Source organism: Glycine max, chromosome 11 (assembly GCF_000004515.6).
Source record: "Glycine max cultivar Williams 82 chromosome 11, Glycine_max_v4.0, whole genome shotgun sequence".
Taxonomy (NCBI): Eukaryota; Viridiplantae; Streptophyta; class Magnoliopsida; order Fabales; family Fabaceae; genus Glycine; species Glycine max.
In genome coordinates, this window is record NC_038247.2 from 15090769 (window position 1) to 15110513 (window position 19745).

At 33.3% G+C, this 19745-nt stretch overlaps 1 protein-coding gene across 1 annotated transcript; it reads left to right on the plus strand.

Moving 5' to 3' along the window:
• Positions 1 to 12230: 12230 nt before the first annotated feature.
• On the plus strand, positions 12231 to 19327 carry LOC100817163 (5'-3' exoribonuclease 2). Its single transcript, XM_041006816.1, has 19 exons — positions 12231 to 12382; positions 12652 to 12911; positions 13098 to 13203; positions 14069 to 14172; positions 14290 to 14481; positions 14624 to 14738; positions 14819 to 14901; positions 15087 to 15137; positions 15465 to 15548; positions 15673 to 15822; positions 15908 to 16024; positions 16155 to 16256; positions 16569 to 16664; positions 16808 to 16878; positions 16980 to 17108; positions 17788 to 17880; positions 17978 to 18053; positions 18160 to 18233; positions 18421 to 19327. Exons 2-19 carry the CDS (start codon positions 12741 to 12743, stop codon positions 18986 to 18988), a joined length of 2382 nt encoding a protein of 793 aa, XP_040862750.1. The 5' UTR covers positions 12231 to 12382; positions 12652 to 12740; the 3' UTR covers positions 18989 to 19327.
• Positions 19328 to 19745: the final 418 nt, after the last annotated feature.

Here is a 19745-nt window from a genome sequence, read left to right on the forward strand (position 1 = left end):
CAAAATAACTGCTCTCAAAACAAACCTAATAACAAAAAAAATCTGATATTAGCCCATAAAGGTAATGGTTAACATTTAAGCCATAACTTAACAGAATAGAATGGAAAAAACATGTTACACCTCCATGAACAACATTTTAAATAAAACCCATAACATGGACGCGTAAAATCAATCACCAAATCAGATTTTCAGGTAATCATTCTCTCTTTTTTAATTATAAGATTTTTTTCAACTAATTCACACATTTTTAGAAAAGTAATTATTATATTAAATTTATTAATTATTTGTACTATGATTATAAAATTATTTTTTTCTCTCTATTTACTTACTTATTTTTTATTAATGTTTGAAAAAGAATAATTAAATAAGGATATATAAGAAGAAGAAAAATTAATACATCTAAAAATTAAAAAATAATCTTATAAAAAGAAATAATTAAATTTTTAAAAATAATATGAAAGAAGTGTTGATTAGAGTTTCACTTAACCTCCCACACAAAGGCACAAAGATGCATATATTTACACACGCTCCATGAAAACCATGCACACCCGCTCCCACAAACAACCACACACGACTACCTTCACGCATCCACAAACATACACGAATGACAAAGATCGTGCACCAAGGCCCCACATCCATGAGACACTTCAGTAAAGGGAGAAGGAGAAAAGACAAGCCAAATATAATGAAACCTTAATGTAATTCGACCCCTTTTATGTTTGTGTTCTAATTTTAAATTCTATTTCATTTTTATAACAAAATGGGGGGAGTCTTTGTTTTTTCCCCAAAAATTATAATTATTTTAAAATAATTGATAAATTCATGACAAATGGAATGGCATTACATAAAGAAAGATTTTTCCAATATGTTAGGAATCAATGTACTCTTTTATATCTGGTCCTTTAGTAAGGACATTGCTCGAAAGTTCAAAAACTTTCCTTCAGAGATGTCCATTGTGGCATCGACGCACGTCACCCCGTTAGAAATGTCACCTTTTTTAACTATAGTAAACGATAGTGACGAAATTTGGAAAGTTTACAAATATTGTAAGGCGGTTCAATTTAAAAAAAAAAAAAATATAAGTACTAAAAGAAAAAAATAAATTACAAAGACTAAGTTCATATTTAAGCCTTAATTATACTAGTTGGGTTATCTATGGGATGTACGATTTTAGTGATAAATTGATATGAAATTATTTTTAAATATTAACTTTTCCTCAAAGTTGAAGGACTTTAAATTAGCTTTTAATTTCAGAGGATTTCCAAGTCATGACATCAATTGATGAAACTGCTAGTTTTTTAATCTGGCATCCGGCCAGAGGGAGATGTATGCATGTGCATTTTGGATCAAATGGATTTGAAAAATTCTTTTTTTTTTTTTTGTTTTTTAAGAAAGGATTTGAAAATTTCTTATAAACATAAAATACCGTCATTTTTTAACTTTTAGAAACTATTAAACCATGCCAATTTTATTGAAATCGTGAGTTTATGTTTAATAAGCTTGTGCACTCAGGCACAATTAGGTTGACCTAAATTATATCCATGGAATGGGAAGAATAATAGATCATCTGTTTCAAGTTGGACTTAAAATGTGTTGAATTCGTCTTTATAGCTTTATTAGAATAGAAATTCAATAAAATAATTGGAATTGCTAGAAAATCATTTAACTAAACATGTTGAATATGATAAATATAATACTAATGCAACAACAATAAAAATAGATAAGTCCATATAAACCAACTATCCTTCCAGTTCCAAGGGAAGGGAAACATAGTATTCGAGCATTTGGATTGGTCTCATCGTAAGGCCAATGCGAGAAAGGAGGGAAACACTAGGGGGTAGGCCCAAGCTGGAGGGACCACAGTGGTGAGAAGGGTGATTTACTCACTTCCCAGAGACATTCCAAGTGGTGGACTTGTGGAAGATTTTTGTTAAATGGGGGAAGGTCTGGGCTGTTTTTATTTCACATAGGAGGAGTAAAAGTGGCCATAGGTTCGGTTTTGTAAGATTCAGGGATGTCAAAAACCCAATATGGCTAGAAAAAACAACTGTTTGAACAGGTGGTTGAGTGGACACTAGATCTGTGTTTCAACAACAAACTGGTGTGGATCAGAATTGGAAGGGTGCCTTTAAATGTCTGGAGTAAGGAGTGTTTCTTAGAGATCATTGCGGAAGTCAGAGAACTTGTTCTAATACAAGAAGAAACTAAGGCTCTGTCCAGGATGGACTTTGCTCGTGTTTTGGTTAGAACGACGTCTCTGAAGATGATAAATAAGGTCGATAATAGTTAAGATGCTAGAAGAAAACTTGTTTTGGGAAAATACTCATTCAGTATACCCAGCTGAGAAAAGGGATGATTCTGACCAGGAATCATCCATCATGGGTTGTAATGCTGATGGAAGATCAAGTGTATCAAAATGTTAGGGCACTGGATGTGTGTGACGACAACGTTGGGACTCTTAAAAAGCTGCTCTCAAATTTCGAAAAAGCGGAAAGAGAAAGTTCTCAACGTCAAATGTCCAATAGTGATGGGCCTAAAGTTAGAAAGGAAAATAGTAGGGGGGGCGAACGTACAGAAGCTGCTCAAAACTCCTTAATACTTGGAAAAGAAAATCAAGGCACAACGTTTTGTATCAAAGGAGTAAAGGAAGATAAAGTGTGCTCCGGAGGAGAGGAGAGAAGGACGACAAAGAGAACATGCCACCTTAGGCATATTCCGAAAAGTCTGTTCACATATTGGGAGAATGAATGGACTATGTAGAGCTTACTATTGAGGTGTTTGCTGGTCACAGAAAGAAGAAACACAAAGGACTCTCGAGAAATGCTAGGAAAAAACAATTTAATGATTGTTGTCTTTTCAAGAGGAAAAAGTTCTATTTGGGCCAAGTTCCTAAGCCCAGATACAGCTATAAAGCTAAAAAGATTACACCAAGTGATGAAAAGATGAGTGGTAAGGCTGGTGAAGGTACGTTATTTGAGAAGGACTGTGGTGAATAATAATAGGCCAACGAAAAATGGGTTGCTGCATAGTAAACAAAGCCTAAAGGGGGATGATGAAGTGGTATTGGTGACTGGGACTAATGATGTTAGTCCATATGATAAGGAATTTCTCTTATTCAATTTAGACAACAAGGAACGATGGGAGGAGATTGGTAGATGCCGTGCTGAACCCGTGGCCAACAAGATAGAGAAGAGACACACTAAGGCTTCTCCGTTACAAACCCAAGATAAGAGAAACATTGGTGTGATGACTATAAAAAGAAGAAAGGAAGGGGGTAGTAGGGACAGTGCAAGGACGAGTGATGGAGGTAAAAAGCAGAACCAGAGTAGCGACATACTTGTGATCAAAGATGATAAAGCGGAGAAAAAAAAAAGATTTGAGATATGGCAAAGAATATCCTGGCAAGGAGCATGTCATCGTTGCAAATATTCATCGCCTGGGAAATAAAGATAAAAGCCAGAAAGGAACTATGCATGCAACATCGGAGGGGTGTTCTAAGAAGGTTTTATAAAGATCTTAAGCTATAACATAAGGGGGTTGGGGGGCAAATTGAAGAGAAGGGCTATTAAAGATTGCATTGTTAAAGAAGAGGTTCAATTTGCATGCATCCAGGAAGCAAAGATGGGGAACGTGTTTAAATCCTTATGGGGAGATGGAAATATTGATTGGAGGGAATCTCCGGCTGTTAATTCAGCTGGACGATTACTATGTATGTGGAGTCAAGATGTGTTGGAGGTAATTGATCCTTTTATCGGGGATGGGTATCTAGGAATAAAAGGTATCTGGAGAGAGGGAAATCGTCCTTGTGTAATCGTTAATGTTTATGCCCTCTATGGGCTAGAGGAGAAGAAAGTGTTATGGGATCAACTTTTGAACTTGAATCCCAGGTGAATGAAGCCATGTGGTGCCTTGCTGGAGATTTTAACTCAATGAGGAAGGTAGGTGAGAGAAGGGATGCACTTAATTTGAATACTGGGTGAGGGAGATGGAGCATTCAACAAATTCATAAGTGATATGGAGGTGGAGGATATACCTTTTGTTAGGAGAAGATATACTTGGTATAGATCAAATTCTCATGCTAAGAGTTGGCTTGATAGATTCCTTGTCTCTAAGGAATGGATGATAAAGTGGCAAGGAAGTACACAATATGTATTGAATAGAAGTTGTTCTCATCGCTGCCCGATTGTATTGAAAAATAATTATATCGATTGGGGACCTAAATTATTCAAGGTCTTCAATTGTTGGTTTATGGAAATGGTTTTAAGGAAAAAGTGGAGAAATTGTGGAACTCTTTTGATATCCAAAAAAGAGTGGCTATGTGCTTAAAGAGAAGCTAAAGTTACTTAAAAGGGGGCTTAAAAAGTGGAATTCCCAAAGCTTTGGCAACCTTCAACATCATTCTAAGGAGTTACTTGCAATGATTAATCTCTTGGATGTGAAGGATGAGGAAGTTGGGCTATCTACAGAAGAAATTAAGAGGAGAAGGATTTGTTTGGGGGAGTATCACAAAGTTGCTAAGAGACATGAATCCCTTGCTTACCAAAAATCAAGAACCAAGTGGATCAAAGAGGGTGACGAAAATATGAAATTCTTTCATAATAAGATCAATTGGAGAAAGAGGAAAGATGGTATTAAGGGCCTAGAGGTGGACCGTGTATGGGTGGAAGAACCAAAGATTGTTAAGAAGAAGGTGATGGAGTTAATTGAAAAAAAATTTGAATAGTATCACTTTAATAGGCCAAAACTTGATGGGATGTCGTTTAAGCAACTTGGAGATGAAAACAATATCTCTCTTTGTAGCACTTTTATGGAAAAGGAAATAAAAGAGGCGATTTGGGAATGTAGTGGAGATAAAAGCCCGGGTCCCAATGGTATAAATTTTAATTTTATTAAAAGATGTTGGGAGACATTAAAACCAGAAGTAGGAGTATGATGCATGAATTTTGGGAGAATGGTGTTATTCCAAGAGGTGGTAATTCCTCTTTCATTGCTTTGATACCAAAAAGAGACAACCCACAGTGGCTTGAGGAGTTTCGGCCTATATCCTTGATTCGATATGTTTACAAAATCATATCCAAAGTGTTGGCCAAAAGGTTGACGATGATGCTTGAAAAAATTATTGATGATGAATAGAGTGCATTTGGGGGGGGGGGGGGGGGGGGCAGACATATGCTTGATAGTGTACTTATAGCAAATGAGGTGGTGGATGATGCTAGGAGATGGAAGAAAGCATGTCTCATTTTGAAAGTGGATTTTGCAAAAGCTTATGATTGTGTTTGTTGGGAGTTTTTGCTATACATGACGAGAAGGATAAGGTTTACTGAAAAATGGATTTCTTGGATTAAGGTATGCCCGGAGTCTACATCTATTTCAGTCTTGGTCAATGGGAGTCATTATGAGGAATTCCATCCTGGGAGAGGTCTTAGACAAGGAGATCCTATTGCTCCCTTCCTCTTTCTTATTGTGGCTAAGGGTTTGAGTGGTTTCACTAAGGAAGCTTTGAGGATGACATGTATTCTGGTTATAAAGTTGGAAGACAGCAGGTGGAGGTCACATTACTCCAATTAGTAGATGATATATTTTTCTTTGCGGATGATTTTATGGAGAATATTATGTGCATGAAAGCTATTATGAGATGCTTTGAGTTGATGTTGGGCTTGAAGGTTAATTTCTACAAGAGCTCTTTTGAAGGAGTAAGGATGAACACATTTGTTCTCCATAGGTACGCTTCTATCCTTAACTGTTACCCTATGGTTCTATCTTTTGTTTATTTAGGTATTCCCATTGAGGAAAACCCTAGGAGGGAGAGTGTATTGGTGCCTATTTTAGAGAAGTGTAGGAAAAGACTTAGTAAGTGCAGGCAAAAAACCATTTCTTAGGGTGGGAGGGTAACCTTAATTAACTCTGTCCTTTCTTCTTTAGCCTTGCTTTTTTTGTCTTTCTTTAGAATTCAGGTGGGGGTTGCTAATAAAATTGTCAAAATACAAAGGGATTTGCTTTAGGGGTGTGAGGAAGAGGGTAGAAGGAAAATTGATTGGATAAAGTGGGAGGACATTTGTAAACCAAGAGAGTTGAGTGGCTTGGGAATAGAAAATGTTATACAATTTAATTCGGCTTTACTTGGGAAATGGAGGTGGAGGCTATTGAGGGAGCATGGTTCGTCGTGGGGTCTTGTCCTAAAATCTAAATATGGAGACATATTTGGTACACCTATAAAAAGGGTGTCAAATTTTGATTCCATTTGGTGGAGTGACTTAGTTAAGGTTTGTGGTGAAAATGAGGGTGGATCATGGTTTGATAACAACATTTGTTGGAAAGTAGGTGATGGGAAGAGAAATAGTTTTTGGCATAAGAAATGATTTAGGAATGAACCTCTAGCTACCAAATATAAATGGTTATATTTGAATTCTAAACAAAAGGATAACATTGTGGGGATTGTTGGAAGTTGGGAAGATGGGAGGTGGGTTTGGAATTTGGTGTGGAAAGAATGATTTTTGTGGAGTTACCTTTGGTGGAGAACTTCATGGCTGATCTGAGGGGGGTAACTCTTGACCAATATGTGGAGGATAAAGTGCTTTGGAAGAATAGTTCAATAGATAATTTTACAATGAAGCTAGCTTTTGATGTTATATCAACTAATTTGATCCCTATTGAAATGTTATTCTATAAGCAATTATGAAATTTATTCATCCCGGAATATGTTGTTGTGTTCATATGGAGGTTATCGGTTGACAAATTGCCAACTCTGGTAAACCTAAGATCAAGGGAAGTGAATGTGTAGGGCTTAGGATCATCATGTTATTTCTGTCAAGAACAAGAGGAGAACGTGAAACATATGTTTTTCACATGTAAATTTGCTTTGAGGGTGTGGAATGAATGTTACTCATGGTTTCAATTGTCATTAGCACAACATAGGGACTACTTTAAGCACTTTTATCGGCATGAGTGCGGATGGCTTAGGGCTATGAAAAATAAAATATGGAAGTATGTCTGGTGTGCAACAATGTGGACCTTATGGGGACATAGGAATGGTATTGCTTTTGAAAACAAACTACTGGATTTGGATCATGTGTTGGAGACAATTAAATTTCATTCATAGGCATGGTTGGAGTCAAAGTTGATTGATTTCCACTTTTCTTTATTTGAGTGGCATTCTAACCCATTAACTTGCATGCAAGGTCTACGTTTATGACCAAAAGTTGTGCCTCATCTTCTCTTTTGATTGTTGTGCATTAATGAATAGGAAACAACAACAAAGTATGTCAATAACATGGTTTTTCTGTAGGAGACAATAAAGAGGATACTGAATTTGATGAGTAATTTGGGTCATAGTATTTATTAATTATGCAGGGGTTATTAATATACTGGGTCATGGAAATTTGATAGAGTCATCATGTAATATTCTTGACTTTGTATCCTCAATTGGTACTATTGGTACCCTCTAATAAATTTTTTTTGCTGATCAAAAAAATAATCCATATAAACCAATCTACCTATCTTCACAATTACTAGAGTATATATTAGTAGAATTTTAGAACTTTATCTTTAATAGAACTCATTTATTATTGAAAAATGAAAATCAAGAATCCATAGCTATAAAGATTAATTGTTAAAGATATTTTATAGATGAATTCATATATCAAAGTCACAACATAAACTAGCTTTCATATTTCAAATGAAAGATACAACACAAAACATTTAAAATCATTGCCACTAATAACAAAACCTATTAAACAACATACATTCAACATTCACCATAGATACAAAACTACCATTTGAATGTACTCTGAATCTTGGTGTCATCTTAAAATGAGAATTTAGATTAACAAAAGCACTATATTATAAGATGAAATAAAAATGAGAAATGATAATGAGAGGCAAAAGAGAGAATGAGGGTTATCAATTTTTTGGAAGCCATGGATGGAGATCAAGATTTGAAAGATGAAGAAAGTTGTGAAAAGGGACAGAGCAAATTAAAAGGGAAGGTAAAGAAATAGCTAGAAAGATCACACCTTTGGCCATCATTGCATTGTTGGAGCTCCTATCCGCACCTCCTATCACGTTCTTCTCTCTCACATACTTGATTCGTAAGCAATAAAAAGGAAGTATATATTGTTGGGTCACATCAAATTGGTCCACTTTACTTTTTTTAGTCTAAATTTATATAATTTCAAAAAGAAAAAAATATTGGCCCAAAATAAGCCAATTGAAGCCTGAGACGTGTTTCTTGAGTTCAGCTTGTCTTGGTTGACCTATTGGGTAGACTCGAATTAACTTGATTCTATTTGGGTTAACATTTTTTTAGTTCAGCCTAGTTAGACGGGCTAACAGGCAACCCACTTGGCTTTGCCTTTTTTGTCGTCTTTCGTGTCAATTATATAATGTCAACATATGACACCTTCATTTTTTTAAAAAATTCTTAAAATAAATGTAATTTATCAATCTTAAAGTGATTTTTATAGACAAAAAATTATAAATTCAAATTTTATAAGGATAAAAATAAATAAATAATATTTTAAGGAACTAAAACAAGAATTCATTTATTTTACAAGGATTAAAAACTAATTTTAAATTTTAGAGAGATGATTTTTTTATAAGAACCAAAATCAAAACAATTTTTTTACCTAAAAAATACAAAAAATAAAAAATTACACAAATAATACAAGCTAAAGATTATTCATCCTAATGATACAAAATACTATTCAAGGTGAGAAATCGGTCCCCCCGAACCAATTTCTCACCTTCTATTTTTCTTTTACTTAATTAAGAAATTGGTTCTTCCACTTTATTTTGTAGTACTCCTTTTTTTTTAAACCCAGTTATGAAACTGGTTCCACCAGAACCAATTTCTTATTTGTAATATTTTTATATGTTTTTTGTTATTTGTTTTTATTTTATTAATATATATATGTATATATTAATTTTTATAAAAATAAATTTTTATTTTGTATACATTTTAATTTTATATTAATTTTTTTCGTTTAAAATTCTTTCCAAACATTTTTATTGTGTTGTCAATTTCACATAGCATGTCAGGAACATTCATTTAAAATTAATTTATTTTAAAAAAACACATGTAATATATTTTTATCAAATAATATGTTTTAAAAAAACACTTGTAATATATTTTTTATCAAATAATATATTTTTAAAAAATAATTAATCCTTAAATGAAATATTTAGAGTAGGTGACATAATGTGAAAGTAAACGCACCTAAAAAAGAAAAAAAAAAGTTAAAATCAAGTTTATCATGATTGAAGAAGATGAAAAAAATAAAGAAAACATAGATAAATAACTCAAGAACTAACATGATTATTAGAATAATTAGTTTAGACAATGACTACACAAATTTATCATGCATCAGAGTAATGATCTCATCAACAATTCTTGGTATGTGCAGCAGGGCAGATGAAAGGTGGTTCCAAAAAGTGCACATGTCTTGTTCTCATGTTGTTGCTGCTTGTGAAAAACATGCTCACCATGAGTATAAGAACTATATGAATCTTGTGTATATGTTGGAAAGTGTCTCCAACATTATCGCATGGGACTTCACATTGTTCAACCAAAGAGGTAGAGAAGTCGTAACAATGATTACATCTGATCAAGTTTATACACAAGTACTAAACAAGGCTACAAAATACGCACAGAGATAGACAAACTCTCACATTGTTCTTGAGTTTGATCGATGTAACATATGATTCTTAGTCTAGGAGACAATTAACCTGAGAGAGGTTCTACCTATTGGAAATTTCATGGTCAGGTTGGATGAAAGGTGGTGTGACTGTGGCAAATTCCAAAAGGTGCACATGCCTTGTTCTCATGTTGTTGCTGCTTGTAAAAAATGCTCCCCATGAGTATAGGAACTACATGAATCCTGTGCATACATTGGAAAATGTCTCCAACATTATCGCATGAGACTTCACATTGTTCATCCAAAGAGGTAGAGAAGTCGCAACAATGATTACATTTGACCAAGTTTATACACAAGTACTAAACAACGTATCCTGTGCATACGTTGGAAAGTGTCTCCAACATGTATTGTTTGGAGAATTGCACAATGAAGCATATTGGACACCGTGTCATGAGCCAAGAATCTGCCCCGACCCAAAGATGAAAAGAAATTCTAAAGGTTGTCTTGTCTCCTCTTGTATACATATCAAAATGGACATCCGAGAATCACGTCAACCAAAATGATGTTCCATGTGTCGCATCCCGACCATTCAAAAAACAAATGCTCCCATCATGTAGGCTCAAACCAATAACGTTAAGTTTATGTCATATTGTTTTTATTTTAAAAAAATTTGTTGTATTGTTTCAAATTTAAATATTTTGTTCTATTGTTTATAATTTTATATCTATTTTGTAATTTTAGTTCAATTCAACTTCTTGATTAATATGTTTTTTTTTAATTTCAATTATGTATTTTAATAATCAAATAAATTGAAAATAGAAAGGATTTAAAAAAACATATGCATAATGATAGTTTTTTAGCTACAACATATGCAAAATAATATTTTTGCTTAACAAAAAAAGATAAATATAGACAATTATTAAAACAAAAAATACAAAATAATTAAAAAAATTAAAAAACTTAGTTTAGAAATCGGTTCTTGAGGAAGTGAAAAATTAACTCCTGCACAATAATTTGTATTACTTATGTAAATAAAAAAAGTTGTATTATTTGTGTATTTTTTTTTGTTTTTTTATGTAAAAAAGTCAATCAAAACATACTAATTTTATAGGAACTAAAAATATATTTAAGTGTAAATTTTATTTAGTAAAAATACATTACTTACCATGATTAAATTTTTTCAGAAAATATTTCTATTTTGAATTTCTGTTAAAAAAAATACTCTAAGGTACTATCATTGTTTTTCAATTCTTCAGATAAGATGGGAAACATTGATTTGGTTTATTATTTTCAGTTTTGGACTTATTTTATAAAATATTTTCAAAATGTTAAACAAACTTCGAGTGAATAGACAATTTAGTCCCTGAGATTGTATCCATTTTGCATATTAGTCCCTAACTTAATATTAAATTCAAAATAGTCTCTATCTTTGCATAAGTGTTGCAAAATAGTCCTTCCGTTAAATTTTAAAGTAACGCCGTTAGTGAGATCAATTTTAGTGTCACGTGGAATATCCACGTGACACTAAAGGATGACGTGGCATGACACGTGGACGTGTCTGATGCCACGTCATTTGATGATAACAAAACGAGTAAATAGGTAATTTAGTCCCTGACTTTGTATCCCTGTTGCATATTAGTCCCTAACTTAATGAAAAATTCAAAATACTCTCTATCTTTTGCATAAGTGTTGCAAAATAGTCCCTAACTTAAAAGATGCCAGAAATCATGCTTAAAGTGTCCATGCATTGCAAAGGTTGTGTCTAGCACGATTTCTAGCAGCGCAGATTCCTCCTTGGATTCCTTGTCATCTTTTGATTCCTCTGGTTTTTTCTCTTCTTCTTTCTTTTCTTCTTCATTTTCTTTTTTCTCCTCCACTTTGTTTTCCTCTGGTTTTTTCTCTTCTTATTCAAAACACACAAAAAATCAGAACCCAGAATGATACATTGATGGTAATTGAAGTAAAAAAAAAAAAAGAGGAAAAAAGAATGGTTATGCAGACCTCACCCATTGGTGTTGACAGCTACAGAGATAAGGTTGTTGCTGTGGATTTTTGGTTCTTTTTATTTGTGCAAGTGTGTGTGAGTTCTTTTTCGTATATATGTCTCAATTGGTTCAAAACCATCAAATTTGAAGAAGTCACTCATTCTATAATCATCAAATGACGTGACACTAAAATTGACCTTACTAACAACATTACTTTAAAATTTAACGGAAGAACTATTTTGCAATACTTATGTAAAAGATAGGGACTATTTTGAATTTTTTATTAAGTTAGGGACTAATATGCAACAAGGGTACAAAGTCAGGGACTAAATTGCCTATTTACTCGTTTTGTTATCATTAAATGACGTGGCATCAGGCACGTCCACGTGTCATGCCATGTCATCCTTTAGTATTTTGCAACACTTATGCAAAGATAAGGACTATTTTGAATTTAATATTAAGTTAGGGACTAATATGTAAAATGGGTACAATCTCAGGGATTAAATTGTCTATTCACTCAACAAACTTCAGCAAAAGGTTTTGTAAAACAAAGTGGTCCTTGATTATTTGTTTTCTCGAAGATAGTAAATATTGGTGATCTGAACTTAGCCGATTGGCACAACTAATGATTATACTTAAATCTCAGTTTTGTAAAGACCTTCTAATTAATTAGTTTTAACCCATCCCCACCTGTCTCTTCGTTTTCCTACTTAACTTCGTAGAGAAGCCACTGATTCTCACTTTCCCCCTCTCATAGCAACTCAGGTATATGTTAATGTTACTATGTACATAGTCACATACAATAAATCTTCTTTTTCCACAAAATATATGTTTTGCTTTTGCTTTTTGTTGTTGCTTTTTTTAACCAATGCATTGAACGTTTTCTTTGAATCAAACACACTAACATATGAATGCAATAAATTAACATATTTCGACAGTGTAGTGTGTAACACCGATCACTCGTCAGAAAAGCATGTCATAGCCATTTGAAGCATACGAGTCATAACTAAAGTTTTTCTCTTTATGATCTCTAGTTAAGCTGGCACTACACGCAAGAAAGAAAGAATCCGAATTGAATCATTAGAAGCTGAGAAATTAATTCACACAGATCATAGTAGCCATAATGGGCGTGCCTTCGTTCTATAGATGGTTGGTTAACAAATATCCCAAGGTCGTGCAAGACGTGGTGGACCCCACCATGCAAGAAGACCCAAATGGAGTGAAGTTTGGTAACTTGTATCTTGACATGAATGCAATCATCCACCCATGTTTTCACCCCGAAGATGATGACAATGTTGGTTACTCACTCTTTCTTTCTCACTTGTTTTTCATGCTTCCTTTTATTCTTCTGTTGTTTTTCTTTCCCTTAATATGTAGGCTTAATCTGTGCTTTAATTGTGAAGTGTTTTCTTTTTATCAGCAAATATTAGTTTGTTAGTTTTGTTAGAAATGTCAGCAGGTGATGTGTTATCTTTTTCAGATTCCATTTCCTACAACGTTCCAAGATGTGTTCAGGAATGTGTTTGACTACATTGATCGGCTTGTTGAAACTGTTAGGCCTTCGAAGCTCCTTTACATGGCTATTGGTGAGACACGAGACTTTCATAGTTTCATTAATTAATTCATCATGAACCCCACTTGATACTTGTTTTTATTTTCTTGCCTTAGCAACTGCAACTGCATTTTGCCTCAAATATTGGTTTGGGCTATCAAGCACTAATACCTCTCTCTGTTTTAAGCATCAAGTTGACACATTTATACAATTCAGACACTTGAGTCGATGCTTTTCTTATGAATGGAATAATGCAGTAGTATTATTAAGAAAATATTTATTTTTTAATTTTTAGAAAAGTCAGCTAAAAATATGATATAAAATGTAAAAAAATAATGTTTCTCGCCTGTTTTAATGTGAGGTTTGTTATCTTGAGAAAAAAGAAAGTTTTCTTAAGAAGGTGAATATACATTTTTGGTGAAGTGATCAAGTTTTTGTTGTTATTATAATGTGTCTTGGTATTCTTATCTAAGGTTCATTACCATAAGAAAGAAAAAGGTGAATACAAGAAGAACATGCAAATATTGATTATCAATTTAGATTAATTGTTATGTTTATCTTATTTGATTTCATTAGTCTCTTTACATGTCTATGTGCAATGTTCAGATGTCCTATATTTTAGACATTGATCATGTTAGAGTGTCGAGTCGAGTCTGATATCTGTGTCAAAGTATCAGAGTATCTGCTTCATAGGTTTTGGGTGCTTTGTTGTTGCATATGTGTTCACCATTAGTACTTTTTTTTTTTTATTGGCAAATGTTCTGTTATCTTAAGTTCACTACTAGTAGTAGTTGCATGAAGTGAATGCACATTGATTGGCTTAGAGAACTTGCCCCATCCATGCAGAACTAGTTAGTGCTTCAATATCTTTGCTTGTCTTTTAATGAATAGTTCAACAGAAGAGGCTCTGTGTTTCTCGTGCATAGACGGGGTTGCACCACGTGCCAAAATGAATCAACAACGATCAAGGCGTTTTCGAGCTGCCAAGGACAATGAAATTCAAGTGGGTCATTCATCCTTTTCTTTAATCTTTCTTTTTCTCATTTATTAAATGTTTGTCCTCATCATTACCACAGTATAAGAAAATCTTTTATTTCATTTTCTTCTTGTATATTTGTAGGAAGCTGAGGAAGAGAGGCTAAGGAGACAATTCGGAATGAAAAGGAAACAAGTTCTTCCTAAACAGCAATCTGATGTGTCAGATTCAAATATCATAACACCTGGCACTGAGTTCATGCATGAACTATCTAAGGCCCTTAAAAGCTACATCTCTTCAAGGATAACCTCTAACTCATTATGGAAGGATATTATGGTATGACATGCATAGTTCACAATGCCTGATGTGCTATCTCGCACTAAGAATGTTCCACTCACTCCATCCTTAATATTGTAAATCACTTTTGTTGTTTTGTATCAAGATAAATATTTTTCTCTACTTGTTAATTTTAACTTAGGTAATTCTTTCTGATGCTAATGTTTCTGGAGAAGGGGAACATAAGATTATGTCATACATAAGGAAACAGCTTAGTCTTGAGGGATACAATCCAAATACCAGTCTTATATGGCTCAGTAAGTAAATCATAGTTCAAACAAATTAAGTTGTTTTGACAAACCGCTTTTTTCTTCTGATGTTTCAATATTAATACAAGCTTTTGAATTTGAAATGCAGGATGTTGATCTTATAATGCTGGCAATGGCAACTCATGAGCCCCATTTTTCAATATTAAGAGAGGTGATTTTGTCAAGATATCAATAGATATAATCATGTGTAGTTTAATTTGAAAAATCAAATATCCTGAACCATGTGATAAAGTGATTTTTATTTTTAACACAGCATGTAGCAATAGCTACAGATTTGAAATTTACTATTTTACCTTTGTATACAAAATTAATTCCTAACATTCTAGGCATGTACAGGATGTACCAATACAGCGGCAGCACTCAAAAGATGCCGCTAAGCCTTTCAAGGTATAATAACCGATTTACATTCTACAACTACAATTTTGCTGTTGATATCATCATGAGCCTTATGAATTTAATAACTGTCTGCAGTTTTTGCATATTTGGTTATTGAGGGAGTATCTTGAGATAGACATGAAAATAGAAAGATCCTCATAAAAATTACAGCATTGAGTTTGAGCGAATTATTGATGATTTCATCTTCATTTGCTTTTTCGCTGGAAATGATTTTCTGCCCCACATGCCAACTTTGGAAATTTGTGAGGTTATTAGGAAACTCTTTGTACGATATGGTGAGTTCATCTTTTGTTATTTTTTTTGGCTCAATTTTGTCAGGGGGCTATTGATTTGCTAATGACTGTTTACAAGAAAGAATTCAATAAACTTGGAGGATATCTTGTGGACATGAGCATGAGCAGAGTAATACTGTTACTGTCTTGTTTCTTTTTTTTTTTTAATATCCTTTTGTTTTTCCATCCCTATATTCCATTAATTGGAAATCTATTTTATGAGCAATGCTTGTTTGTCTATGATATGAAAGCAGATTGGGGAGAAAAATGCTGCTTTCTTGAAGTTATCCAGACTTGAAAAATTTATGCTTGCTGTTGGTGCATATGAAGAGAAAATCTTTAAGAAAAGATCTGAAATACGAGAAAAATATCTGCGAAGGTTTATTAGAGATAGTGAGGATGCTGTAAGTAGAAATATATTTGAAAAATGTACATATGTAATCAAATTTTAAAGTATTTAATTCATGTGCTTCCCTGATTTCCATCCAGAAGCAGGACGAAGAGAATGCAACATGTTACTCAGATCTTGATGAAGAAAATACTTCTGATTGTACTCTTCTGATTAAGTCTGTTTTGGTCAACAATGTTTCAGCTACACATGCTGAAGTAAGTTGATGTTTTGTCAATCAGGAGTTTGTCTTCATTTATTTATTTTTGTTGACTCCTTTGATTATTCACAAGCATGTATTGATGGAGTTTAATGATGCTGATTGTTGATAATGTTTTTTCTCCTTAGTATCAGATTGAGCAGAACACAAAGGATTTGAAAGACGAATTGAAGATATGTATTAGAGAAAAATGTGACTTGTTTCAGAGCGGGAATTTCCTAACAGACAAGGTATATACTACAAATTTAATTAGAATACACTCCCGGTATATAAGTTTTTTGTATTATCATCTAATTACATAGAAAGTTGTTGATTTTTATAATAATTACTTTAAAAGTCACATCTAAGATGATTTTTTATAGATTACACCAACACCCCAAATGAAGATTAAACTCATATACTTTTGCCCCAAAGGCTTTTTTTAGTTCTTGGTTGATTTTTTTTTTTAATTTGACTTTTTCTTCCTCTGATCATTGGATATGAAGCGTGCTTATTTTTCAATTGGATACAAGGTTGGTAAGTGCTATTGCCATTCATTTCAGATAAAATTGGGAACAACTGGTTACAAAGAAAGATATTATAAAGCAAAGTTTTCTGTAGAGGGACCTACCGACATTGAGTGCAAAAGAAAAGAAATAGTGTGTGTTTCTTCACACAACTTTGCCAGCTGCTTTCATGTTTGGTTTTGTTCTTTTCCCTTCTCATTAGACATGCACTAGCAGAGTACCTTTTGCTAGTCAACTTTCAATGGTGGTGGTGATAGATTGCAATTTAATTGTAGGTCCAGAAGTACACGGAAGGTTTGGTGTGGGTTCTTCAATACTATTTTTCATCAGTTGCTTCATGGACATGGTAAGCCAATATGGTTTAATATTTCACTTGAATTTTCATGTGTTATACATTATATAAGTATGGAAAATCTGAAAATGTGAAATGAACGCTGCAATGTACAGGTTTTATCCATTCCACTATGGTCCATTTGCTTCTGACTTAAAAGGCATGGGTCAGGTGAGAGTAAAATTTGAAAAAGGTGTCCCATTTTTACCACGTGATCAACTTTTAAGTGTTCTTCCCCCAGCAAGGTAACTTTCTTATGTTCTCCTATTTTCCAATTTCAACTCATTTGATACCATAAACTTTGAATTTAATATAGATTTCTTTTACCATGTTAAAATTATCTGATTTTACTCCTAGTGCTCATGCACTTCCAACACACAAATGTGTTTAATACTAAAGTTGCCAATGTTTTTTCTTAATGTCCTCTAAATCTCCTATTGTGTTTTATAGGAAAATGAGGCCATAAGAAATTCAGTCAAAGCTGATAGCTTGTTTGTTAGAAGTGCTAGCGAATTAGCTGAGAAATTTGGTTCTCTTTCTCTAGACACAAACCCACCATGCAAATTAGAAACAATAAGGTTGGTTTACAGTGATTGATTGTTGTTGTTAGCAATACATATCCAACACGTTTTTATTAACATTCTTTATTATTAGTTAAATTTTCTTTTGAAAATTATAAAATATTGGTGGTTAAAAAGTGGGACTTGCAGAATTGTGATTTTCAATAAATTTCATCCAATTCAATGATAGAGTATCTTTAAAAGAATGTGTTAGAAAATGTGTTGTTAGCATTTTTCAATAATAATTTTATCCAGTCTTTTCTTCTGCATGTTTCTTCTTTGATGGTAGCCTTGCATGTACTTTTTTGTGTTGGAAATAACAGTTCAATTTTTCCTTTGTTTTGTGTTCTTATACTTTTAGCAGTGACGGCATTGGGGGTAACATAAGTCTTTGTGACGAGTTCATTGAGAAGCCTTGCTTGGACATTTGCGACAACAAAAAAGAAGACAGGGTCTTGTATGCTATTAGAAAATAGAAATATACCTTTCATTTTCATAATTAGCATTCAACTTCAGACAACTTCCTATAATTTTGATATTGGTTTATGTTTCAGATGTGTCTATTACGAGCTTCCGGCTGGTAGTAATCATATTCCTCGTTTACTTTCGGATGTGAAGCTTCCAGAAAAGGTAAAAAAACTCAATTGATTCTTTAAACAACTTTATGATCAAGAAAACTATATGATAACTTTATGTAACATAGTTCGTTCCTGAAAATCATTCCAATTTTTTGTAGACAATCTTTGAAATTGACATTATGGAAACAGAACTCTGGCATGAACCTCAGAAATATTATAGTCGTTTTGAGAGGTACTCTTCCTAATCCTTCCTTTTACTTTCAGTTTCCATAACTCCTAATAGCATGTTGTCAAGTGTGTTTTTTCATGTTTCACCATCATTGAAAAGCTAATAGTAATAACTTGAACATCCGTGACATGATTTCTTACTTCTTAAAAGGTTTCCAAACATGCATGTAATTGACCAACTTGAAATTCAGGGTGCAAAATCAAGACAAGTGGAGGAGTGAAAACACAAGCAATACTTCAAGGTTTCCCCCCAATGCAAGTAACCAACATGCAAGAAGCTTTGTTTACAAAGATGCTGGTGTTGGATTGGGTTCGGGTAGAGGGAAAAGAATTGATGCAATGGCAAATGAGAGTGTGCCAAACAACATAAGAACACAGCACTTTGTGGACAACTTTAGACAACTCAGAATATCAGAGTCTAATAATCATTTTCCGAGGCCTGGTGGTGGCAGTTCTCAGTCTCGACCGCATAATATTGGTCACATTAATCAGTCAAGAAATGCTCCTTATCATCAAGGCTCACAATATAATAATGGTTACATGAATCAGCCAAGAAATGCTCCTTATCATCAAGGCTCACAGTATAATAATGGTTACATGAATCAGTCCAAAAATGCTCCTAATCATCAAGGGTCAAATTACCTGACTGTGTCTAATGTTGGTCCAGGACAAGGTAGGGGTGCATCTAGTAACAGTTCATTGCGGCCTCAATGGAGTGGTGGAAACTCTTACCAAGTGAAAGATCAAAATCTTTGGTAAATTGTTATCTTCTTAATGTAGCTTGATGGTGTAGTGGCTGAAGACTATTGTTTTGCTAAATGAAATTGAGGAAAAGCAAAGAGGGGGGATGTTGTTTTTTTTACCTGATAGCATTGTTGATTAGTTTTGGGTTTGGTATGGTATATTATAGTTGTAGATGTCTATTTCAGGGTACAACATAACAGGATATGTACTAATTTTTGTATCTCTTGTTCATGAGTTCTTTTAACATCAGTAAGACTGTGCACGGTGATAAGGTCAACTTGTGCTGCTTTTATGCTTACTTCATGTTTTTTTATGGAGGTGTAATTATGCTTACTTCATTTTGTCTTACGCCACACTAGCATCTTGAGAATTTCTCAATATTTCGTGGATTTGCTATTTTGCTTTATCTTTTTGTTACTTAGAAAAGAAAAGTTGGGTCATGCAACTTTTTCTAAAAAAACAAATAGTTGGACCAGGTCTTGTACTACACTATTATTATTTCCATCTTTATTTATAAGAACATTTTAAAAAAATTGTTTTCCCTTTTTATTTTTTTATTAAAAGATCCTTAATTATTTTACAATTTTTGTAGTTAAAAAATAATGTTATAAACATGATATAAATTCATTCATTCTCTACCAACAAAGGTTCATGGTTGACACACATAGTCTAGACTTATCATCTCCGATAAATATTAACCACGGTTTCTGATATGATTACTTTCAATTAATATCATGGTTAAAAAAAAAACTTTCATTCTTTTTTTATAATT

Coding starts and splice junctions, on each gene's coding strand:
- LOC100817163 (XM_041006816.1), top strand. CDS start 12,741: ATGGGCGTGCCTTCGTTCTATAGATGGTTGGTTAACAAATATCCCAAG. Junction 14,739..14,818: donor TACCAGTCTTATATGGCTCA/GTAAGTAAATCA, acceptor TATTAATACAAG/CTTTTGAATTTGAAATGCAG. Junction 15,823..15,907: donor TTAGAGATAGTGAGGATGCT/GTAAGTAGAAAT, acceptor ATTTCCATCCAG/AAGCAGGACGAAGAGAATGC.